The sequence below is a fragment of the Primulina huaijiensis genome, chromosome 17, assembly GCF_012295235.1.
Source record: "Primulina huaijiensis isolate GDHJ02 chromosome 17, ASM1229523v2, whole genome shotgun sequence".
Classification (NCBI taxonomy): Eukaryota; Viridiplantae; Streptophyta; class Magnoliopsida; order Lamiales; family Gesneriaceae; genus Primulina; species Primulina huaijiensis.
Window position 1 is genome coordinate 15,635,545 of NC_133322.1, and position 26,597 is coordinate 15,662,141.

Below are 26,597 nucleotides of genomic sequence, written 5' to 3' on the forward strand. Positions count from 1 at the left end.
TTATCGCATTCCAGTTAATGTCATGTGATGCAGGTGACAAGAAAGAATGAAATGGATTGTCCAGACGGAAAAAGTCATATGGCATGAAGAAGGGAAACTTTTGGCACGTAAAACTTATTTTGTTGGGTTGAATTTTGGATAGATATAGGTGTTATAGTATGCAAATTTTTGGGGAATGACTTGTATATTTTGTTGATGATATTTGGATTATGGTTTAGTGCTAAAATTTAAAAATGGTTATGTCAAAGTTTAGTTAAGTTTTGTTAATATGAATGTTATTTTGTTATGTTTCCCTTTAAAATATAATGCTTCCACGCATGTTATTTTTTTAAATTTAAATGTCTTGAGTGTGGAGTGTTTCAAATTTCATGAAGACTTTTCCTTGCACGGAGGATCCCAAGAGAAGGTTGTTTAAGGAAAGATAAGATTCTGAAAGAAAAGATGTCGAACATGCATTTGAGGTGCTCCAATCTCGATGGGTGATTGTCAGATGTCCAGTTCGTTATTGGTACAATAAAAAGTTAAAACATATTATGTTAACATGTCTTATTTTGCATTACATGATTGTTAAGACATATTATTTTAGCATGTCTTATTATTGTTATTTTCTTTTTGAAAGCTATTACATTTAAATCCACAACACGAGTGCTTGATATTTGGAAGGAACAATAAGTTCTTGTCAGTAGAAGAATAATATCACAATCAAACATTATTATCAACGAGTCTAACTTGGATTGGATCCGTTGAGTTTTTGGGGTAGGTCTAAAGTAAGGCATGATTGGTAATGGGTTTGACCGAACATGTCTAGACCCGCCCTCATTGTCATCCTTACATAGGATAATATCAGTGTCAAATAAATCATATTCGATAGATTTATTGGTTTTGAGCAAGCAATGATAAAAAAAAACCCAAGTTACCAGATGAAAATCAAATTTTGATAAATTAAATGAATAAAACCCAAAACAAACCAACTAACTGGATTAAAATTGCAATTTTTCCGAAAGTATATATTATTTTTCTGATCGAAACAAAAAACAGATATTATTTTTTAAACATAATAAAATTATTATCTATCTATACCATACTTATAATTCTATTATGGAAAAAAGTGTCATAGTAGCCGTTTTTGAATTAGTTTGGTGAAACGTTGAGCAAATTTTTCGTATATATTTTTTCTTTTTTGAGAAAAAAATATTAGATAATTTCTCAACTAACGCAAATTTTTCTTCAACTTTCCATCAGATAAATAACTATCCATCTCATATTTCCCAATCCTTAACCCACATTTTTTCCGAATTTTTTATTTTCAACTTCTCATTATTTTATCTCAAATTCAATTGCACATTTATATATAATTTCAAATTATCAACATCCATTTCATTTGCGCGCAAACACACAACACATGTGAATTATGCTTCTTATTATCATCATAGTTCATAGATAAAAAAGAATAGAAAAATAAATATTTCTAAAACCACTTTTGGTATATTTAAATTTAAATTAATTTATAAATTTAATTATTTTATAAATAAAAAATATTAATTTCATTTATATTTATCTTAGTATATGCATATTTCAATCTTTCAAATTGTACTTTAGTCATTCAATAATTTTAAAATTATGATATGACTATCATATTAATTTTTTCAACTATGATATTAAGCATTAGCCTCATCAAATATAAATCAAATTAATTAACAAAAAAATATTATATATGTGTGTAAGCACTAATATCAATAATAAATAATAATTCAAATTTTATTTGCTTAAATAAATTATATCTATATTTTTATTTTTGCAAATTTACGCTTTTCAAGTCAGATGGTCCTTGCCAAATCCTTCACACTCGTCGCTCTCTCGCAAAATCCCAGATCGGTAGCTACCCGAGTTTCGATTTCTGGGTTTATGATTTTTGCTTAAATTGTCTGAAATTGGGGTTTGTTGAAGAATTTTCAATATCAAATGAGGGGATCGGCCTCGATGTTTAATCATAAACTTGCTCAAATTTTCTCTGTGATACTGATTTTCCTCGTGGTGAGTGATCTTTTAGCGATCAATTATCTTATTTTTTTAGTTATTTTGCTATTGTATACTGCAATTCGTTCCTCAACTGTTTATCAAGTTTGTTGGAATCTATTAATTTTTCACAATTTGGATTTTGGACCATCCCCTTGCTGTCTCGTATAAATGTGTAATTGTAAAATTTTGTATCTGTATTTATGCTTAAGGCAATTGCATTGTTTGGTAGGATTCAGATAGTAGTCAATGTGAAAAGAATCGAGTAGATTGATACATCTCCTGGCAATAATGACAAGTTGATGTATCATTGGTATGGTTTTTATTTCAGTTTTGCGGTGATAGGTCAAATGGTTCTTCTTTTGAGAGTCGTAAAAGTGGAAAATCATCAGTATTTTCTCTGTTCAACCTCAAGGAGAAGAGTCGGTTCTGGAGTGAGTCTGTGATACGCAGTGGTATGACTTTCTTTGTAACCAGTCGATATTTATTTGTCATGCATATGTTTGCATACCTTCATTGAAGCACATATGATTATCATTATTATTTTTACTGTGATGCCATTCGAATTTTCTGATGATCCAGATTTTGATGATTTGGAATCCTCTGATCTGGGCAAATTGAGTATCGTCAACTACACGAAGGCAGGTAGTCATTTTGTTTGGAAATATGTCTCTTCAGACAACAAGCTCAGTTCACAAGCTTGTATCACTTTAACTTTGTCTTGTCCATTTTGATTGAATTATTTATTATTGTTCCTTTGACGAAGCTGCTGCTACTTGAATTCAATGCCTTAAGTTTTGTGTCACAAAGGTTCTTTTCAGATGCTTAAGTTATTTATTTCTGTGGAGCGTGGGGGGGGGGGGGGGGTTTTCTTGTTTAGGCTCTCGATTATAGTGAAATTTCCAGGAGGCACAGCATTGAGATACAATTGATAACATGTCAAAAGTGATCCTCTGACAGCAGGTAAAATTTCAGATGTCAGGCTACTAATGTTAGCCTTGTTGGTCGATTGAATTCGCCTCATTCAAAGTGACTGCAAGTACTTGGTTGCTTGTGTAGTCATCCATGTTGTGAAATTGTGTCATTTACATTAAATTTTCAATCTATTTATGGATAGCTTGCTGATATCTATCTCCCAAGGTAGCATATATCAAACGCCATTCTAGTTGGCAGTGCAATCCAAATGGTTAAAATATTTAAAAAATATTTTGAGCGGAAAATATTGTTCATTTTGCCTTTTCATATAGATTTGTCAGTATCTTCTAAATGGGGCTTGTATGAGGTGTGGACAATCTGTGGTTACTGTACTTTCATAAACCTCCAGAAATGAGCCTATAGGTATATACGTGTGTGGAAAGTTCATTTCTTTCAAGTCTTGAAGGGAAGGTTTAAAACATATTAGAGTTCAGATCTAGTAACAATGTACCATTTGCATTGGCAACTTAGCGTTGGGTTTTCTCACCAAATCAGAGGACTTACTTTTTGCTGCACAAGATATCAGTTTGTTAATTTCTTACTGCATATTTTGTAGAAAGGTCGCCGGTACTTTTTTCTTTTGTGCTCCCCTAGTTGATCAAAGGCCATATAACCTGGTTGCCTGGCATGCTGTCATTTGCTCTCTAGACTCTGCCAATTCATAATATAATCCACAGTTTGTTCGACGTTTTCTCTTTCTGGCATGTTTATTCAATGGCTTCAGTTTTATCACAAGCAATAATATTTTTAGTTGGGCATGATTTATTTTACCCCATAAATAGTTGATAACAATGAATTTATTTCTGTTTATCCCCAGTTAAAGGTAATGTTTTTCCTAATATATCAGGCAATATTGCAAATTATTTGAAGCTTTTGGAAATTGACTCAGTGCATCTCCCAGTCCCTGTAAATTTCATATTTATTGGTTTTGAAGGAAAGGGGAACCAAGGTACGTGGGGATGCTATGTAAAATTTTTGGAGTTTTGACTTTCCTAGAAGTTTGTAGAACAATTGTTCTTTTCCACCTAACTTTGTCCCTTTTTCATTCTTCAGAATTTAAGCTAAATGCTGAAGAATTAGAACGCTGGTTCACAAAAATCGATCATATATTCGAACACACCAGGATTCCCCAAATTGGAGAAGTTCTTGTGCCCTTCTACAAGATTAATGTTGATCCAGAACTTCACCACCATCTTCCCCTCATCAGTCACATAAATAACAAGTACTGTCTACATGGATTATTCCATTCCAATTGTTCGTGTTCCATAGTCTATACAACAGATTTGGAACTTTTGAATTTTTTCTTCTATTGGAAGTGTGTATGGTTATCGAATTATTTTATGTTAAATGCTCTTGTAGCTTCTCTGTCCATGCAATTCAAATGGGTGAAAAAGTCACATCCATATTTGAACGTGCGATTGATATCTTTGGCCGCAGGGATGATGTGTCCAGTACCAGGTATTTAGTGTCCAGGAATTAGGTGAAATTTATGATCTTTTAAATTTCATGCCATAATTTGTCTCCCTCATCATTTTAATTTTGATTGTCATCAAAGGGATGATAAAACAGGTTTATGGCAAGTTGATGTTGATATGATGGATGGTTTCTTCTCCTCTCTTGTCGAGTATTTACAATTGGAAAATGCATATAACATCTTTATTTTGAACCCAAAGCGTGATGCTGGAAGAGCCAAGTATGGCTATAGGTAAGTCTAGAAATAAAAAATCTTGAGAACTAAAGTTATTCTTTTGCCACTTTTTGGTGCTGTCATAAAATTATTTTTGACATTATCATCATTTTCATGCTGAGTGATGTGCGGAGAATCTACAGAATGACCCTTGAACAAAAAGTTTTATATCTGTATATGATTATCTTTATGAGGGTTTTTGTTAATGTCACATTATATGGGCATATGTATTTCATCCACGAAACTAATTTGCTCTCTCTTTTATGTTTTGCATCTGTCCCAACTTTGATGGTATGACTTTTGAAGCGTCAAATAAATTTTCCTGCCCAAAACTGGCAAATGAAAGAACAGCTTGGCATGATTAATGAAGATCTTAAGTTGGAACTAGCCGTAGTTTAGTTCCAACATGGAAGATGCCACCAATTTTTACTTTATCCGTTTAGTTATTAAAGTTATAACTACATAGATATCCATTTTTCAAGATTTTTTAGTTTTACATGGTATTGACCGAAAATTAATATCCCACTTTTCTTCCCATAAAAACAAAGAGATAAACTGCTATAAATTTGAGATTTAAAAAGTAGTTTGGTATTGTCTGCTTCATTCTTCATCTATCAAAACCATAATTAGCCTTTAAAGCTAGTTTGCTAATGTGTGAGTTAATACCAAGACATTGCCTCAAGACTCTGTCACTCTGTTAATTCCATGACTGAGAATCACATTCCATCATCATGCATGATAGATAAAGGCCAAAATAGTCCTGTGGTATAACTTAATGCTTGGTAGCGTGTCTCTGAACTGTGTTTTTAATTTTTATAACAAAAAAATAAAAGAACAGCGTCTTTTATATAGCCTGCAATTGTTTATAGACTAATTCACTTCATTGTTTCTGCCTTGATGCTATGTGATACATTTGATGTCCTGTTTTTTCTCCTATTTTGGGTTTATTTTTTAATTTTGATTATCCAGGAGAGGCCTATCAGAGACTGAAGTAAACTTGCTTAAGGAGGTATGCCATACAAAAATTTGGTGCCCTTTGCATGATTTTTTTATTGTTATTTTCTAAATTACAGATTGATTACAAACTATAGATTATCCTGTCATGTGCTATATTGAATTTTTGTCCCAAACTTGAAAATTTTCACGTTTAACATTTCCTAATCCTACATTAGTGTTTCATCTTGAGCAATTAACCCATTTCTAGTTTATTGCTAATTCTTCAAGTTCCGTCTATTTACTGTGAAACATGCGTGCAATGTGATTTTCATCACATTTTATTGAATCAGCCATGATGGCATTGATTTCTGCAGAATAAGACGTTGCAAGAAAGAATTCTTCAGTCTGGGAGTATTGCTTTAAATGTTCCCGGTGTGTAAAACTTATTTTGGGATCCTTTTCTACTTTCCTGTTGACTAGATAAGAAGTATATTTTGCATTTGTTTATAATCTTGTCAGATCTTGATAAAATAACAAGACCCTTGTATGAAAAGCATCCAATGGCAAAATTTTCCTGGACTTCTATTGAGGAGACTGATACGGTGCGTCATATTCCTCCTTTAAAGTTTGATGATATCGATTTATCTGGGACATAAATAGTGGAAATATTTTTTAACACTCGCAACTACTCACACACATTAGTTTGCAACAAATTCAAGAGCTTTTTTACTCTGCACAAAATGCAAAGAAAATTCTTTTAAACAGGATTTTTTTTATTTTGATCGATTGGCCAAAAATCGCTATCTGCAACAATGACAGCTTTTTATTTATTTATTTTTTAGTAATGGAAGCTTTTTATTGACCATATTAGCTTTAATCATCTGACCCTTGTTGAATTTTCTTTTAAGTGCGATCATCGAGGATGTTTTGTTTTCATCATGTTTTTAATTTGTCTATGGCAAAGCCAAATGTTATGAAATGACCACAAGGTTATATATTTCTTTCTCTATATTTTGAGGAAATTATAGAGCTTTCTATGTCATTTCGCTGTACTCTTGTTCAGATAGAGTGGTATAATAGATGCTTGAATGCATTGAACGACATTGAGAAACTATATCAAGGGAAGGACACAACTGGAATAATCCAGAGCAAAGTTTTGCAGGTACATTTTATTCTTCGTTTCTGTTTTTGTGACCAGCATGTGCTAGTAAAGACAAATGTTGGTGCTAAGAAAAGGCAGATGCTTGAATGTTCAATGCAATGTCAGAAAAGATCAGATTCTGAATGTTCTCATGAACATTTTGTAATTAAGTCTTCTAATTAGTTTATTTATTTTTATTTTTTTTCCTCAGTTGCTAAAAGGGAAAAGTGAGGATTTAAAGTTCATACTTGAGAAAGAGTTAAAGTCTGGGGATTTCAGTGGCTTTCACGCTGAATGCCTCACTGATACATGGATTGGGAAGCATAGGTGAATTCTCGCTCTTCACCCCAGTTAGTATTTTATCTCTTCATTTGCTAAGAGTTAAATTTGAGATAATTTTTATATTAGGTGGGCATTTATTGACTTGACTGCGGGTCCTTTTTGTTGGGGACCTTCAGTTGGTGGAGAAGGTGTCCGCACTGAACAAAGCCTACCAAATGTAGAAAAAACCATTGGTGCGGTCACAGGTATTGTGGTCAAGTGAAGTTATGTTTGATGAGGTGTAACTGGTCAAATCAATTACTCTTTTGGTAATGGCTTTTCTGCCTGCGAATTTTCTCGAGGCTATTAATTTCAAATGGAGCTAAGCATCTGGCTTGTTTATATGCCTCTGCAAAATATGGAATTTGACTATTCTAATATTTGCATTTTATTTCTGATAGAACGATGGCTGTTCAGACTTGCTTTACTTGAAAATAGACATAGAAGTATTTGGACAATAGAAAACGATTTGGAGTGGACGGCTTACAAGACTTTAGCTTTATCCAGTCCTCTCATATATTTTCCAAGATTGGTAGTGGCCAAAATATAGGACAATTTGCTAGTTGTTAATTATGGATGGTGAACACATCACACTCTCTTCAACGCATCTAATTATCACAGTATTTCCTATGCATCCAGAAATTTCGGAAGATGAAGCTGAAGATCGCTTGCAAGAGGCAATTCAGGAGAAATTTGCTGTTTTTGGTGATGTATGGAATTATTTCTGCCATTTTATTGCATATTATGGAATTGGTTTGAATGGATTTAACTGTCAACTCCTTTTAATTTGTTGAGTGGATATACACGATAAAATCGAGTAACCATCTAGTTTTGTTTTCTAAAACTGGATAAAGCTTTGAACTCATTTTTAGCCATCGTAGGTATCAATCTCACCTCAAAAGTAGGCATATATACCCCAGATATAGTATTATAATAGAATAATTAAGTTGTATTCAGGTATTAAATGGTCGAAATATTTTCACTGACGAACGATGAACCTTTTATAAGAAGACTACAGGATATCTGCCTCTAGTTTGCATCATTAACATGATGGATGAAATTGACGTCATGACATAAATGCATATAGTTGGAGAGGCTTAAATGTGGAACTTTAGACATGTCTAGATAGCCGTAATAATTTCTAAAACCATCTCTGTAACATCTGCAGTTGTAGTTAATGTTGTTAACAACGAGTTCTCTGTCATGGAATGGAGCTCTTTGGGCCACGAGTATCATATTCTTTCACTTCCTGAATGGGGTAAGAGACGACATAGGGTATTAGAGTCATGGTCACTGAATTTTATGAAAAGTTAAAAAAAAACTCTTTCGTCATGTCTTTGTGAAAGAATGAGAGTAGCATGTACCTTTTTGATTGTGATATGTAACTCTTCTTCCTTGTTATACACTGTTATCAGGGTTCTTGAAGGTTTTGTTAATTTTTGTTGTTTGTGAAAGAATAACGTAATTGATGGTGCTTCTGTGCGTTATGTTGTCTGCATGTTTGGTTTTGGGTGGAGATGAGACCGACGGGCTATTAGTTTAGTATAATCTTGAACCCTAGCAAGTTATCTTTTGTTACAGAAAGATCATCATGCCGTAGATATCCTGCTCGCAGAAATCGACATATATGAGCTTTTTGCTTTCAAACATTGTAAGGGAAGGAAGATCAAGCTTACTCTTTGCGAAGGTAATTTATTTTTTTGTTCTTGCTTTACAGATTTCCTTCCCTAGTCTTTTCATTATCAGTCTTCACACCTTTGGTTGTTTTGACAACTGGTTAATGATTTTTTGGACATGGAATTCGTATTAGTGAGCAACATTGTGTTGTTCATTGGGTTATTAATTTCACCATGATAATTGTGAAAATTGCGGCACCAAATTTTTTTTGAACTATTTTGTTGCACATTCTGTTTCGGATTCTAATTTCTTACTAAAACTTTTTTTTTTATAAGAGACGAAATTTTATTAATAATATGGTAACAAATTACATTAGTGGACTAGTAGTCCACTATATCATGAAGTACATAACACGGAAATTTTTAATGATAAACAAAAGCCTAATCTCTCAATATATCAAATATCGAGACATTCTTGAAGTCTTCATGAGTGCTGATCCACATGGCTACTGAGATCTTGATTTTTTCCCAACATTGTTCTCTCGTTTCTTCCTTGTCATAAAAAATTCTTCTATTTCTTTCCAGCCATACTATCCAGCATACGCATTGAACCACGACTCGCCAAAAAGTTCTTCCACTGGTACCAGTTAGCTGTCCTAAGTCCATACCAAATAAATCCCTTGTTGATTCCGGCGTCACCCAAACCAACTCAAGTTCTTGCAACGCTTTAGCCCACAAAACGGTCGTGAATGGATAATGGATGAACATATGATCCTGAGTTTCTGAATCATTTCTACACAACACACACCAACTTGGACAAATAGCAATCGAGGGCCACCTTATTTGCATCATCTCCAAGGTCGGTAGCTTACCCTGAGTAGCTGTCCATGAGAACACCTGAATTTTTTTCGGAACCGGAACCTTCCAAATGTGATTGAATAGAGGAAAAAGTGGAAAATGACTAGTATGAAAAAAAGACTCGAATAATGATTTGACCGAAAAAACCCCAGAAGAATCCTCACTCCCCACCGGAAATCTCCCACCCCTTCTATCAACCTAAATCTCTCTAACACCCCTAATAGCTCAGACAACTGGAAAAGTTCATCATCTCTGACTGCCCTCCTGAAATGAAAGTCCCAAGATTGAGTAGACAAGGTATTATCGAAAAAGATGAACTGTTGATAACTGAAATAAAGTAGGAAAAAGCTCTGAATGAAGAATCCCCCAACCACCTATCTTCCCAAAATCTAGCCTTATTACCCCCTCTCACCTCAATTGACACACGTTGCTGAAACGTCGGGTATATTCGGGAAATAAACTTCCAAGGGCACTTAAACGTAACGTTTCTTGCCAAACCCGCATCCCACCCATTCTGTTGTAACCCATATAAACTCACAATAATTTTCTTCTAAAGTGTTCCATCTTCGGCGCAAAATCTCCACCACCACTTTTCCAACATGGACTTATTTCTCAAGATAATATTCCCAACACCTAATCCCCCATTTTCCTTAGGTTTGCACACATGCTTCCACGCGACCAAGTGGCTATGCACATCTCCATCCACTCCATCCCAGAAAAAATTTCTTGAAATCTTCTCCATCAACTCCGCAATAACTTTAGGCACTCTAAAAAGAGACATGTAATATATCGGAATCGAATTTAAAACCGATGATATCAAAGTTAATCTTCCCCCTCTTGACAAAAAAGCTTTTTTCTAGCTTGCCAATTATTTGGACACCTTAGCCACAATGGGTTCCCAACACGAAGCTTTTAACGGATTTCCACCTAAAGGCACTCCCAAATAAGTAATAGGCTAACTCTCCTTCCCACATCCAATATGTTGTGCCAACAATACAACTTCACTTTGCTCACAGTGTATACCCAACAGTGCACTTTTTTCCAAATTGATTTTTAAATCAGACATATGACAGAATGATCTCACAACTTGGACCAAAAACCTGATATGATCCTCATTCCTCACAAAGAATAGTTTGTCGTCCGCAAACTGAATGTGAGAAATCTCTATCTTGTCTCTACCCACCTCAATCCCCTTTATAAGATTTCTTTCCTTAGCTTTGTCAATCAATCTCCCCAATACATCCACCACCAAATTAAACAGTAAAGGAGACAATGGATCTCCCTTTCTAAGCCCTTTATGCGCCTTAATTTTGCCCCTAGGCCTCCCGTTTATCATAACCGAAAATGATACGTTCGACACACATCCTTTTATCCATTTTCTCCATCTCTCTCCAAACCCCTTTTTCATCAACACAAAATCCAGGAAATCCCAATTCACATTGTCGTAAGCCTTTTCGAAATCCACCTTAAACACCCAACCTTTCTTCTTCTTTCTCCTTCCCTCTTCAAGTAATTCATTTGCTATAATCTTGTACAAGCTTGTTGTGAGGCTTATCGGTCTGAAATCCTTAACTTTGATAGATTCATTTTTTTTCCGGATCAAGCAAATATATGTTTCGTTGGTAACACCATTTATGCTTCCTGTTTGAAAAAATTCATCGAATACCCTCATGATATCTCTCTTAACTATATCCCAACATTCTTGGAAAAAAGCCAAAGTAAATCCGTCAGCCCCTGGGCTTTTACACCATCACACTGAAAAACTGCTTTCTTTATCTCGTCTTCTGAAAACTGTTTATCTAATTCTCGACTCAAAACTTTATCAATGGGGCACCACTCCACTCCTTCAATCCCCCAACTTCTCGCATTTGTCGTACCATACAACTCCTCAAAAAACTTCAAAACAATGGAGACAATTTCATCCTCATCACTCGTAATCGATCCATCATCCCTTTCCAATCTGTAAATGGTAGCCTTACTCTTCCGCTGATTTAAAAGTGAGTGAAAAAACTTTGAATTCTGATCCCCCTCTTTAATCCATTTAATCTTGCTTTTTTGATAATTAATTTGATTTTTTCGACATATCAACTCTTCTAACAACCATTTTGTTTCTTTTATTTCATTCGCTACTTCTTCCGACCCCAGTTCCTCACTCTCTAACTCATCCAACATGCTGATTTTTCGTCTTAACTCCGCTAATTTCATATCCACCATCCCATAGACCTCCTCATTCCATCGCTTAATTTCAACCTTCATCGCCTTGAGTTTCATCATAAATCTATATCCCTCCCATCCTTGAATCTCCGCATTGTTCCACCACGATATTGCTAAAGTTTTAAAACTTTTGTCCCTTAACCACACGTTCTCGAATCTAAAAGGTGTCGGACCCCACTTAATTTTTTTCAAATCCAAAAGCACTGGGAAATGATCTGAGGTGATTCGTGGCAAGATTGTTTGTCTAGAAAATGGATAAATTTCAGTCCATTCTGCAGTAAACATGAATCTGTCCAATCTACAACAAATAGGTGTATCCCTTAGATTCGACCACGTGAACTTTCCATTCAATAAAGGTGGATCACACAACTCCAATTCTTGTATCAATGTATCAAAACAAAGCATGCTTGAAGTCTGTGAACGACTATTCATTTTCTCACTTGACGTTCTAACCACATTGAAGTCACCCCCAAACACCATCTCTCTCCACATAAAACCCTCAGCCCGGCCAATGCATCCCAGAAATTATTTCTCAAGCTTGGTTTACATGGCCCATATACAGCCGTAAACCACCAATCATTGTACTCATCCTTTCGAATATGGACTGAAGCCGAAAATTCCCCTATCAAATTATCCTTAACCGAAATGAACCTAGGATCCCATATAATAAAAATTCCCCCTGACTGACCAAATGCAGGTAAAGTAACCCACTCCACAAACCTTGATTTCCATACTGGCAATAAATCTCCTATCCACCACCTCCCTTTTAATTTCCTTCAACACAACTAAATCTGGTTTTTCTTTAGCAAGGACTGCACGTATCAACCCCCTACGTCTAGCTGAACCCCCACCCCTAATATTCCATGAAAATAGTTTCATTGATTAACTTCATCACCCCTGGCACTCCATATAAAACTACAATGTTGTCTGTCCACCAACCTTCCTTTCTTCTTGTGAATTCAAAAAATCCACTTTTTCTACACCCATCTTCAATAGACACTCATTTTCAACCGCCCACTCATTTTCCATCATTTCGAAGCCTTCATTTCTCCTTCCTGCTTCCAACCCTAATTGCTGCCCTAAGGATTTTTTCCCCGACATACCCGACTTCTCAGCTAATGACGATGTCCTCACCCCTCCTTTATTCTGAACCCCTCCCACCAACCCCCCATCTGAGACTGACACACGAATAGAGTAGAAAGAATTTTCTTCAAGATAAACAGAAGAAGAGTTGGGTATAATTTCTAACTAAAACTCATCATGATGCCAGAGCTTGATGCACGCATGAAAGATTTGAAAAATGAGCTCCAGTCTTTTGAGGGTGAGGAACATGGTGAAAGTCATAGGAAAAAAGCCCTAGATGCATTGAAGCGTATGGAGAACTGGAATTTGTTCGGTGATACTATTGAGGTAAGCTATTTCATACCAGATATTGGATTTCTGATTTCTCCACTATCTTTTCACTGTGGCTGCTTGTTGAAAGAACTGTTCAATGGATGCATATCTTCAGAAGACAATTTCTGGCACTGACTGCCTTCTGACTTCGCAGGACTTCCAAAATTATACTGTTGCACGTGATACTTTTCTATCACATCTAGGGGCAACATTGTGGGGTTCTTTGAGGCACATAATATCGCCTTCTCTTGCTGATGGTGCATTCCACTATCATGAGAAAATCTCCTTTCAACTTTTTTTTATTACACAGGAGGTAAAGGAATGTGGATGATTGAGTACTCGGTAAAACTGGGATTGTGTATGGCAACTTATTTTTTCTGTCTTTATATGTACAGAAATTTAGGGATATTAAACAGTTACCCCTTGATCAAAAGAGTCTCAAGGACGGGCTTTCCTCCCTGGTCTTACCTTCTCAGCAACCTATGTTTAGTACGCAAATGTAAGTCATATTTTTAATTTGTTTGTTTCTGACGAGTAGTTTCGAATAAATTTCATCTATCTTGTCCATTTTAAAATTTTAGTCATCGACTCATCATTGTGTTGTTGCATTTAAAGTCAATAATCTGTTAACAGGAATTGTGTAGTAGATCTATTTTAATATGATCCAAAAATGTTTTTCTTGCAAAACTACTTTCTATCATGTCATTGACTGACTTTAAGTTTAGATAAGTAATTTGCTCTCTCACCAAGTTAATATCCACATTCCACTGGAATATTAAACACCAAGCAATTGCTTAGATAAAGAATAATTTGTTGGTTGATATGGCTGAGGTTGAGGGTGCAACAGAAGCATAGCTCCCTCACTATGTAAAACTGTCCTGCAGAAAATACATCGAAATTCTTGTTTCTAAGTTTGTCCGAATTCTTAATTTTAGTCGAGGGAAAAAGAGATGAAGATCGAGAATGTTAACTTTCAGTGAGATAAAATATGTTTTTCTCAATTTAACCACCTTCAGCCCTTCACTTCCCTAGTTCGACTTTCTAGATCAATTCTTCTTATATGAGTTTTGTATTTTTGTCTATATGATTCACTGACTAAAATTTTATACAAATCTTATCACTGCATAAAGAGCTAAACACTAAATTTTCTATGCCGGAACTAAATACATACAAATTGGAAATCACTTTCCCCTACTTTTTTTTTTTGCTTTTTTTTGTTTCGTTATTTTTTTTTGTTATAAAACCCGTACAGTCATGTTTTATGGGTATGATGTCTTACTCAGGTTGCCACTTTCAGAGGACCCCTCTTTGGCAATGGCTTTCTCAGTGGCTAGGAGAGCAGCTGCTGTTCCTTTGTTACTTGTGAATGGAACTTATAGAAAGACAGTCCGTTCTTATCTCGATTCATCTATTCTTCAGCATCAGTTGCAGAGGCTAAATGATCATGCTTCCTTGAAAGGTTTGATGCCAAGACCTTTCATGTGTTTTTGGATCAACCGAGATCTTATTTGATTTGTTATGCATATTTTTTGTGTCGCAAAAGTTGTAATTGTAGCATGCCCTATGATACGATCCTCATACAACATTGTTGATATACTCAATTCATTGGCACACGAGAATGGCATTGGAAAAACCAAGCAAAATCGCGGAATAAACAAAAAGAAGATTAAACTATTTGAATCAAGACACATATAACATAAAATAGGCATAAACAAGATAATTTGAATTTGGGCTTGAAGTTTTCGAATTCGAGGAGTTGAATAAAAACTTCGATCCAGTGCTTATGATACAACAAAGGAGGAAAGAGCACAAATAGGAGTTGGGCAGTTATATGAGTTAGTTAATAGGAGTTGTAACTAGTATAAATAAGTAAATTAGAGACGAAGGAAGGGTTATGCATATGATTGTAATTCAAACTCTAATCTAGTTGAATAATTCTTGCTTCGATCCTTTCTTCTTCTCTATCTAATTTCTTAGGAGACTAGCGATTTCACTACCATAACATTGGTGCTCTCGTCAAATTCTTATCCCTTAGAACATTGTTTCTCAAATTGTTGATTTGATCTTCATGGGAGAAGACACACACATGGAAATTCGAAAAAATCCTCTCCGAACTTGCAACACTTCAAGAGAATCACATGCTGCTGCTTGATAAACAAACTAAGAGCCTTGAATTTCTTACAAATTGAGCGAAGGGATTGAAGATCCGTTTGCAAATATTGGATGACAAACTCGAGCAGTGATAAGGAAAACCGGTTAATTGTAAGCGTCGAGCAAGTTGATACATGGGTGAGCTCTCAAGCAGGTGGACATATATGGCTAGACAATCGCTTCAGGCCATCACCGGGTCTCCAATACCGGATAATTGCTTGAAGGCGTCAAAATTCGGTTGGCTCTACCGTCTGGGAAAGTGCAAAGAAATTTCTATATAAAAATTGGGAAGGCCTCATAGAAGGATGGATGCATAGGTCAAGTGGTTGTAAATCAGTGGTTCCATATGGACTTCCGAATTCAGCTTGGTTGCAGCCAACACTGGTAGGGAAGCCGTGGAAGACTGGGGGTTTCTGATACGGATGGGAAATCTTAATCTCAAATCCTTTTTGGGATATTTTCATGGTAGCCCAACAATAAAATTGGGAAAAGTAAAAGGAAACATGGACCAATTACCCTTATGATGATTATGGGAATGAGTGATATCTTTGGGGAGGAAATTACGGGCATGGAGTTTTGCCTGGACATCCAAGGAAATAGGCTGCCTTCGTTTACCTTTATCTATAGGGAAAGGAATCAGGCTGGACTAATTCTGAATTTCTTTCTCTATAACTCCATTATTCTTGCCAGCTCACACCTTGAGGACAAGGTGTTTTTCTCTCTCGACGAAGCGGGTATTGATACAACAAAGGAGGAAAGAGCACAAATAGGAGTTGGGCAGTTATATGAGTTAGTTACTAGGAATTGTAACAACTAGTATAAATAAGGAAATTAGAGAGAAGAATAAAAACTTTTATAAATTATGTCCAATACTCTTTGGAATACATCCTTCTTTTATATTTTCAGAATACAAATCAAAATCTCATGATTTTTGGTATAAGAATCAATCTATATCTATTCACAATCCTACCATATACAAAAAGATTTGATCTAATCTAATCTAATTATTTCTTCACTCTCCCTCATGCTGGACTATAGATATTTATGAGGTCAAACTTGTGAACAAGAAATTCAAGAGTTTGCTCTGTGAGTCTTTTGGTGAAAGGATCTGCTGGTTGTTGGGAAGTAGAGACATATTCAATGTCAACTGGGCCTTCTATCTTTTCTTTAACAAAGTGTCGGTCTATTTCAACGTTTTTAGTTCGATTATGATGAACTGGATTGCACGCTCATGATAGCAGACTTCTTATCACAGTAAAGTCTCATAAAATATTCAAATCCTATCTTTAACTCTCCCATTACTCTCTTAATCCAAATAAGCTCACATATTCCTTGTGCCATAGCCCTATACTCTGCTTCGGCACTGCTCCTAGCCACAACAAATTGCTTCTTACTACACCACGTGACCAAGTTTCCCCATAACACTGTACAATACCCAGATGTTGATTTTCGATCATCAATTGAACCAGCCCAGTCTGCATCTGTAAATCCTTTTAAACTCCTATCAATGGTCTTAGCAAATAATTGCCCATCTCCTGGTGTTTGCTTCAAGTATTTCAGAATGCGGCACACAACATTAAGATGGCCCTGACATGAAAAATGCATGTATTGACTGACCAAACTGACTGCAAATGCGATATCTGGCCTTGTGTGTGAAAGGTAGATAAGTCTTCCAACAAGGCGTTGATAACTCCCCTTGTCAACTGGTCCTCCTTCAAGCATCTTTTCTTTGTTACCAAGTTCAATTGAAGGTTTACATCCCAACATCCATGTTTCTTCCAAGAGATCCAATTTGTATTTTCTTTCTTTTTACTTGTTGCAATCTCCATTCCCAAGAAATATTTCAATGCTCCGAGGTCCTTGACTTCAAATTCTTCAAGGATTGCAGCTTTCCATTCTAGAATAATCACGGCCTCCTCGACAGTCCTGGAATAAACATACTAGATAGGTTTGATGTAAAAGCATGAAATGAGGGTGATAGTTTTGAATACGAGACAAACTGAGAGATCGGATGTTGATTGCATGATCGAACACCTTTCCTAAGAGCTATTGGAATATCAGAATCAAGCATAGAACAAGGTGTACCTGATTTGTTAAGTGGCTCCACCATTGGTTAATCCGTTTGGCAACGAGGAGAGTTCCCTACCTCCTTTCCAATTTGTGGCCTTTTCCTTCGAGGGTAGACATGATGTTTAGGCTTATGTTCTTTCTCGATTTCCAATCTGGAAGGGCTGTTATTGTTCGAGGTAGGGCTGGAAAGGTTGCTGGCCCGGATATGGAGTGACATGTAAAGGCCAGCAGGTAATGGTACGCTCAAACTGCTCCAGAAGCTAGATTCATTTTTTTCTCCCCCTAAATCGAAGCTGATGAGAAGTATGGAGTGTTCTCAAAGAATGTGACATCAGAGGAGACACATACTTTTTTGATTTGAGGAAAAAAGCACCTGTAACCCTTCTGAGTTGGAGAATACCCAACAAACACAGTCTTGACAGCCCTGGGATCAAGTTTACTACGTTGGTGCTCATGAACATGGACAAAAGCTGTGCACCCAAAGGTTTTCAAGGGAAGAGTCAAGAGTACGGGGTTTGAAGGATGGATACTGCATTTGGAGAATATATACCGGTTTTTTGAAGTTGAGAGGGCGACTTGGCAAACGATTGATGAGATATTCAGAAGTTAATATGGCATCCCCCCAAAAATATTTGGGAACATTCATAGTAAACATAAGAGCCCATGATACTTTCTATTCTTTCGTTCCGAAACCCAATTTTGTTGGGGTGTATCAACACACGGACTTTGGTGAATAATCCCATGTTCATTTAAATATTCCCTAAGAACAGAATTAAAATATTCCCCCCATTATCTGTGTGTAATGTCTTAGTTTGGGTTTAAAATTGGGGTTTTGAACATTTTGGTGGTTTCTGATTCATCGTGAAGAAGATATACCCAAGTCACTCGTGTGTGATCATCTATAAACGTGAGGAACCATCTTTTACCATTTGAGGTGAGAATTTTTTAGGGTCCTCATATATCACTGTGTAGTAAGGAGAAGGGGGTGGACGGATCATGTGGGATTGCATGGAATGATGTGAGAGTGTGTTTAGCAAATTGACACATTTCGCAACTGAACGAAGTAAAATTTTTATTGCCAAACAACGAGGGAAATAATCTTTGTAAATAAGAGAAATTTGGATGGCCAAGCCTCCGCTGCCACAGCATTATTTCTTGATCACTAGACACAGATAAAGACACATTGCTAGACACAAGTTGAAGTCGACTTCTGTCATAATCAACCTTGAAGTGGTAAAGGTCATCATGAACTCTAGCATTGCCAATCGTCTTCCCCGATAGTGGGTACTAAAATTGACACGAAGAGAGCAGAAATTTAGCGACACAATTATTATCCCTAGTTAGTTTTGCCACAGAGATTAGATTGCATTTTAACACAGGAACATGATAGGCTGCAAGAAGGACCAGGGTTGAAGACAGTTTTATGTTTACCAATTCCATCAACCTATGTCACAGACCCATCGGCGAGGACAACATTGGTAGGATGAGTACAAGAATATAGGTAGAAAACACGTATAAACAACCTGTCATGTGGTCAGAAGCCCCTGAATCCATGATCCAAGTGTCCAAAGGAGAATATTTTTGAACTGAAAAAAGCGTACCAGATTTTGCTATAGAACAAGATCCGTTAGTAGGGCTGGACTGGGACTGCGTGGTGACCGAAGACTGATTCACGAACTTGAAGATTTGTTCAAGTTGTTCCTGGGTCAAAGGCGCAGAAGTGGAACCAGATTTCCCTGTTGTAGATTTTGATAAGCTTTGACATCCTCCTTCGGCTGCCAATTTGGTGGTTTGCCATGAATTTCCCATTACTTATCCTGTGTGTGGCCAGGATAATGATAGTACTCACAAATTGGGCGGTTGGAAGACTTTGAATCAAAGTGAGATTTTGCAGAGGACGGGAGCTTATGCGACATAAGGGCAGAACCTTCTGGACATTGGGAAGCGTCGGAATTGCTTCAGGTAGCATTACTCGTCTAACTTCTGCAAAAGTATCTTCCGGGGATGAGAAAGGATCCCGGGCCACCACGCGACCATGCACCTCATCCAAATCGCGATTGAGACCCGCAAGAAAATCAAAGAACCCTTTCTTTCTCAAGATGTTTCCACAGTTTAACACTGCATGTATCACAGGCATGGTCTTCTTTAAAGAACAAATCAAGTTCTTGCTAGAGTTCTTGCAAATCTGAAAAATACTGACCGACAGATTTCGATCCTTGCTTCATCTCTTTAGGTTGGACCGACTTTGAAACATCTGGTAAGCATTGCCCAGATCTGAATACATACTTCGGGCCGCATACCACACGTCTTTAGCTGTCTCAAACCAGAGGTAACGACGATTTACCTGGAGCTCCATTAAATTAATGAGCCATGTGAGAACCAAAGAATTCTCCACCAACCAGGATTTGTGCGACTGGTCAGTGGACTTCGGGGTTGGTAATTCGCCGGTTAAATAACCTAACTTGCCACGGGCACAAATTGCAATTTTTACCGATTGCGCCCATTGGAGTTAGTTGTGGCCATCGAGTTTGTGACTGGAATGGACAGAGAGGAGTCGAAGTTGGGAAAGAGCGTGACTGAAGAGGAGTTTTTGGCTGCCGAGGATGGGCTTGAGACGCTGCCATCGGTCAATGAGCTGGAATCAGTGTTGGCCATTTTTTTTCCCAAGGAAAAACCCTTCAGCTCTGATACCATGTAAAAATTATTAACTTTTATAAATTATGTCCATTAATCCTTGGAATACATCTCACTTTAATACTTTCAGAATACAAATCAAAATCCCATGATTTTGGGTGTAAGAATCAATCTATGCCTGTTCACAATCCTACCATATATATAAAAAGATTTGATCTAATCTAAATATTTCTTCAGTTATGCGTTTGATTGTAATTCAAAATCTATTCTAGTCGAATAACATTCTCTACTTCTTGTGTAAATCCTATCTTCTTCTTGATCTAATTTCTTATGAGACTAGCGATTCGCTACCATAACAACTTAGGTAACAAGAACATTGGTATAAGATGAATTTAATGAAGACGCCATAGATAATTTGATATTTAGAACGCCATAAGGATCACACCTTGATTAGTCTTTGTTTAAGAAGAAGATGAGAAAAAAATCTCAGCTTGGAGAAAAAGTTACAATTTGATTATAATGAATTCTTTTTTTCTTCTTAAAAATCTCACTTAAAAGATATATTTATACAAAACTACCTACCTGAAGATAGTAAATGAGCTTTATTATGGTAATTCTTGGCTAATAAAATATAATAATGAAATTAGAAAAAATAAACAAAATTGATGAACATAAACTAACAAAACAACATTCAACTAATATACATAATTGTTCATGCCTAATAAATAAAATAATTTAAACTTCCAAGCATAGCCTTCCAACTTCTTGCATTGCTTCAATTTTTTTGAAAATTTAACTTCTTTGATCCAAAATATATACGATTGTTGGACATTGAAAATCTTGAATTTTTCTCTACCACAGATTATGAATAGGCTCACATAACCCCAAACTGAACATGGATTGCTTTTATGCATGTTAAAAATGATTTCTACTATTGCATTATAATTCTGGAGTATTTAATATAATTATATACTGCATCAGCCAGGTAAAATAATGAACAATATGCTCAAGGATTGTGCTGTTGATAGTTGCACGTTTATAAATGTCTAAAATGTTAACTTGCCTAAATTGTGTTATATCAAACTGTCCTTTGTTTTCAACTGCCAAAAATTTTCATGTGTCATTCAAGTTAGATTAAAATGTTTTGTTAGTTTATACCTTCTCTTTGATGATGTAGGCTCACATGCACATAGAAGGTCTACGCTGGAAATCCCTATTTTTTGGTTCATTCATGGTGATGCTCTGTTAATTGACAAGCACTATCAAGCAAAGGCACTGTCTGATATGGTTATTGTTGTTCAGTCGGAGTCATCATCATGGGAAAGCCATTTGCAATGCAATGGGCGGTCACTTATCTGGGACATGAGGTTAAATTAATGCACAGTGGTGATGAATTATGTTGACAATAGTGATTCAGATTTTATGATTGCTGGCTTTGTACTTGATGGTTTTCATTTCTTACTCCTAAAATTTGAAATATTTTTTATTAGATAAGTTACATAAGCATGTAGATTATCTAGACATCCTACACTGATATTTTGTGCGTCAACATGGAAGAAATAAGCACTGATGACGAGATTGTCATGCATATATCTTCATGGTAGTCACACTCTTAGTTGCATGACATTAGTCCCTTTTGAATCTCTATCAAGTTATAATAAGCAGCACCTCATCATATTCTTTTTATTTTAAACGCAGAAGAAGTTTGATCATTGCACCCACTATAATTGTTACTCAAAATTTTATTTTTTTTTGAGAACTTACTCAAAAGTTTTTTAGCTCCTTGCTTAATCAGTGATTAAATGTTGGGTTTGTTTATTCTTTTTTCTTTTCAGGAATGATTTTGTACTCTATATGGTTTTGCATAAATGCAAAGTTATTTTCCTGAATTTTAAGGGCAGCGCTGTTTCTGATTGTATTTTCCATTATATTAGTTTGAATATTCGTTTCAGCATTTTGTCCTCAATGCTAGGTGAACAAAAAGTAACAATTCAGAAAATCTTTTGCTGGATTTTTGCATTTTAATAATTTAAACAATTAGTGTCTGCATCTCTCAAAGATTAATCCTGCATTTTAATAATTTAAATAGTTAGTTTCTGCGTCCCACAAAGACAACCCAAAAAATGCCATGGAAATTGCTGCTTATTAAAATGTCCTGAAATTTTTAGTTAAGCTTTTATTGGCGCACAAAAAGTTAAAATATCTACTATTATACAGGAGACCTACAAAAGCAGCTGTGGCTGCTGTTTCAGAACACCTGGCTGGATTGCTTCCTCTTCATCTTGTTTACAGTCAAGCCCATGAATCTGCCATTGAGGTTGTAAATTGTTTACCATAGCTTACCCTGATTTATGACATTCCTAGAAAAGATTGAAAATTCTGCTTCCAAGGGTTGAAAAAATAGTTAAAACAAGGATCTAGATCTATCTAGAAGATCTAACCCATTAAAAGGACCAAGTATGCATTTAGGAAATATGTATTTCTTTTCATGTTCACTCTAAGATACCATTTCCACACAACTTAATATCTAGATTTCTAGCTGCTTGTCCTTGTGGATTTGATATAGATAATAGAGAAACTTTGGACGCCCCAAAGAATGGAGTTGGTCACTGAGAATTAGTTTCCCCTGTTAAAACTTGGAAGTCACTCAAACTTGACTCTGATGTTTCAACATTAGTTTGTTATCTGTACCTTCTTATCAGCCTTCTTATTATCTGTTTCGGGGTTAGAGAGATTTTTTTCTTGTAGATATACCTTTGAATTTATTGTATATGTCATGCAGAATTATTTACTAGCACATAAATTTCAATTATCTCCTTGTTCTTATTTGTACATTATGTCTGGCTTTGCTAAATTCTATTCCAGTCACATAAGAATGACCAAGTACCACCTTTTTTCACTCATCGTTTGAACTCTGAAGTGATGGTGCATCATACTTCACTTTTCTTGTGAAACTTTTGTTGGATTTTTTTTTTGCTTGTTAATATCATTTAGACATGATGATGTCAACTCTATATTGGGGAATAGAGTTGGAAATTTATCTACTGTATTCGTAATACATTTATTTTAACACATCTCAATTTGCAACAGGATTGGATATGGTCAGTAGGTTGCAACCCATTGTCTGTTACCTCCCAAGGCTGGCATGTCTCCCAGTTCCAGTCTGATACCATAGCTCGGAGTTACATATTAACAACTCTCGAGGGAACCATACAACTTGTGAACTCAGCCATTCATCTTCTTGTCATGGAGCGTACATGTATCCTTTTTTGCTGTATTAAGATCTTTAATAGCACCTGATACCTTTTCTTGTTAAAAATTAATTAAGCATCCATTTGCACGACTGAGGCAGGTTGTAGGCAGAGCGTTTGCAAATTTGGGAATCACACCGTTCATCAGCCATTTTATTGAACCACTCTGATGATGTCATGGAAAATAATGTCTGGGTTTTAAATCGAATTAGGTTTAAAGAGTATATGTTGGCTTTTTATATTGAAGATTCCTCCTAAATTTAGTTTCATCGAGAAAAATACTTTCTTTGACCAAATGAGAACCAGCCGAACAGACTTTCAAACTATTTTATTCCCATGAACGTGAGTTGATGAACAAGTACAAGTATGTTGTTAGTCTCTGGAAAAGAGTAAGTGTCATTTACTGCATTATATCGAATATTTTCCTGACCTTTTACATAATTGTTTGGGATAGTTGTGTATGAATTTTGTTTTCGGTATTCTTTCAGATTTCAACTGTTACCGGGGAACTAAGATATACTGATGCCTTAAGACTGCTTCACACTCTAGAGGATGCGTCTAAAGGGTCAGCAAGTTTGAATTACCATCTTGCTTTAATCCATGATATCTTGTTTAAATTAGTTTTTTTATATAATTTATTTAATCCTAGTCTTTAAATTTTATTTGGAGTTGAGGTGGCGCCCAAATGTTTGACGTGCTTGGGCTGTTAATAGTGGCCATACGTCAAATTTAATCTAAGGCAAACTGAACAATTAGTTTTTCAAACCTAACATACTCTCATGACATTGAAGTACTATAATGAATAAGTTTAGTTTATTTTTTGAGAGGATTTATAAGAATTCGCTTGGTTAACCATGAAGCCTAGACTACTGACATCATATATGAATCCCCTATAGGAAATAACTATAACAATGTAATCTATTTCAACGAATCTAATGCTGTGAGATCCACAATAAATTTTACATATTTTTAGTGTCACTGGAATTATAGTTTTTTTTTTCTTTCTTTAAAGCTTAGAGTGTTTCTTGTGAGTCACTGGAATTATAGTTGGAGATTTTGCTATGAACTTCCAGTTTGATTGTGTCCTCTCTTATTCTCGTTTTTTCTTTTGCAGATTTGCTGATTATGTGAATTCTACAATTGCAAGTCTCCATCCAATTCACTGCACCAAGCAAAGAAAAGTTGATGTAGAGTTTGACATGACCACGATACCTGCCTTCTTGGTTGTTGCAGTTGTACTCTGGATCGTATTAAAGCCCAGAAGACCGAAGCCGAAGATCAACTAACGCTACTGGATGCTGTAATGCTAAGTAGGCGAATCTCCGGTGGACACCAACAAGGGAAGAAGAGTCTTCGTTCGACCTTTCTTGTATTGAACATTCTCTTTCTAAGCCAAATCTACCACAGCATATATACCCTGAGTGGAAGAGGGGGTCAGCCTAGGAAAATTGTCAAAACATGTACGAACCCGAATCGAATCTGATGATAGCAACTTGATTTGTACAATTATTCCTAAGTTTAGGACAGGGTTCACATATCTGTCTCTAGCGCTAAAGCTTCTCGGAGTTTTTTTTGCATTTTCTTGCAATTGTTGGGATACTTATTTTCCCATCACTAACAACCTTCTGAGAACTACATTTTTGGTAACTTTGCACTACTTACAAATATCGAAAAATGTTTGTTTTCGATTATTTTACGATTAACATAGCAAACAAGTTGCTTCATCTCTTTTTCTTTTTTGATGGAAAGTTGTTTCATATCTTTAACTTTTATTATTAATTAATAATTATTGTCTAAGCACACGAGCCTATAGTAAATTTTTTTTGATTGATAAAATGGGGATGAGTTTTTTTTCTCTCCCTAAATTAACTACCAGTCGCACAAATGTAATTTGAATTCAAGACAACATGGATTTTGGTGCCTCGGTCAAGGAATCTTTGGTCTCACTTTATGTAATTTGATGTTTGAGTAAAGATTCTTTTTTATTCATCTTCCTTCTTCAGTTAGTACATATGATACCGTTTGATTCGTTATATTATTTATCCATATTTTTATAAACATTTTTATCTAATATAATATCATGTTTGGTGCGTCATATTATTTATTTATCTACCAATCATTTTTTTTACATAAATCAAATCATCAGTCATTTATCTCACATCAATCAAATTATTGAATTGAAATTACAATATTACCCTTAATAAATAATATTATAAATATTTTATTAATATTTTCAAAAAGACAAAATAGTAATGTCACATTATCTCAAATTTAATCAAATTAATCAATCAAATCAAACTTTATATTAACTATCATTTTTATATATTTTATTATTAAAAAAATATTACTTATTTTCATACTATTTGTCTTATACCACGAACCAATATATTAATGTATTATAGTCAGTTAGATGAGAAACTATCTGGCTCTCTTATAATACAAAAATATTAACATTTGCCTATTTCATAAATAATATCCATCTTTTACTAATGATAATAATTTTTTTTTTTATAATCACTCTAAATTTATGTTGTTTTTTAAGCAAATCTCTATAAATTTGAGTACTAACACAATATCACAATTACTAGTTTTATGTTTTTAAATATGATTCTAAATCATATATGTCAAAGAAGCGTGCACATACGAACACACGTATCTTGTAATCTTATTCTAAGAATATTTCACACGGATTAAAAAAATTATTGGAAATGTAAAGAGAAATTTTACATTTTACCCCGTTTAACGAGTGCTTTTGATTGTATATAAAAAAATTGTTGGAATTAATTAATTTATTTAATGAATTAAAGTAGATAAAATAATAAAGAAATTAGTACTAAAAGTAGACACCAAATTGTATATTTGAGACATGAAAAGGAAATTGCGGTTCTTGTATTTAGGATAGATCTATCTATCGATTAAGTCGATCTTGGGCTTAAGGGCAGTGCCTTGAGCCCTTCAATGACTGACATGTGTTATAATTTATTATTTATTTTGAAATTATTTAATCTTGTAATTTTCCAACCATGGTTTAGACTTTAGATCTCGCGCTCGATCTAGATCTATGCCCATTCAAAATTTTGGGACTCCCACCATTTTTCTTAAAAATTTTCACGGTAGCTCTCAAATTCTCTTTCAAACTTCGACCAACAAAATTCGAATTTCACCTCCCCATCTCAGTACGTCGCCGACAACCCACCACCACCCACCGGGAGATAATAATATTTACCACTCTTCTCAACTATGACCGAACCATGGTTTGTGGGGGGTTAATATTTATTACAATTCAAGGAAAAAAATTATTTCTACCCATAAGTCCAATAGCTGTAAAGCAA

At 35.3% G+C, this 26,597-nt stretch overlaps 1 protein-coding gene across 1 annotated transcript; it reads left to right on the forward strand.

Annotated features, from left to right (window-relative positions):
- Positions 1-1,797: 1,797 nt before the first annotated feature.
- On the forward strand, positions 1,798-24,951 carry LOC140962302 (uncharacterized). Its single transcript, XM_073421159.1, has 25 exons — positions 1,798-2,034; positions 2,348-2,471; positions 2,599-2,661; positions 3,839-3,940; positions 4,045-4,213; positions 4,351-4,449; positions 4,547-4,696; positions 5,648-5,687; positions 5,989-6,046; positions 6,134-6,216; positions 6,678-6,776; positions 6,967-7,082; positions 7,164-7,282; positions 7,716-7,786; positions 8,658-8,763; positions 13,035-13,174; positions 13,314-13,472; positions 13,555-13,658; positions 14,443-14,618; positions 21,192-21,381; positions 22,232-22,331; positions 23,105-23,273; positions 23,572-23,654; positions 23,754-23,830; positions 24,380-24,951. Exons 1-25 carry the CDS (start codon positions 1,963-1,965, stop codon positions 24,549-24,551), a joined length of 2,841 nt encoding a protein of 946 aa, XP_073277260.1. The 5' UTR covers positions 1,798-1,962; the 3' UTR covers positions 24,552-24,951.
- Positions 24,952-26,597: the final 1,646 nt, after the last annotated feature.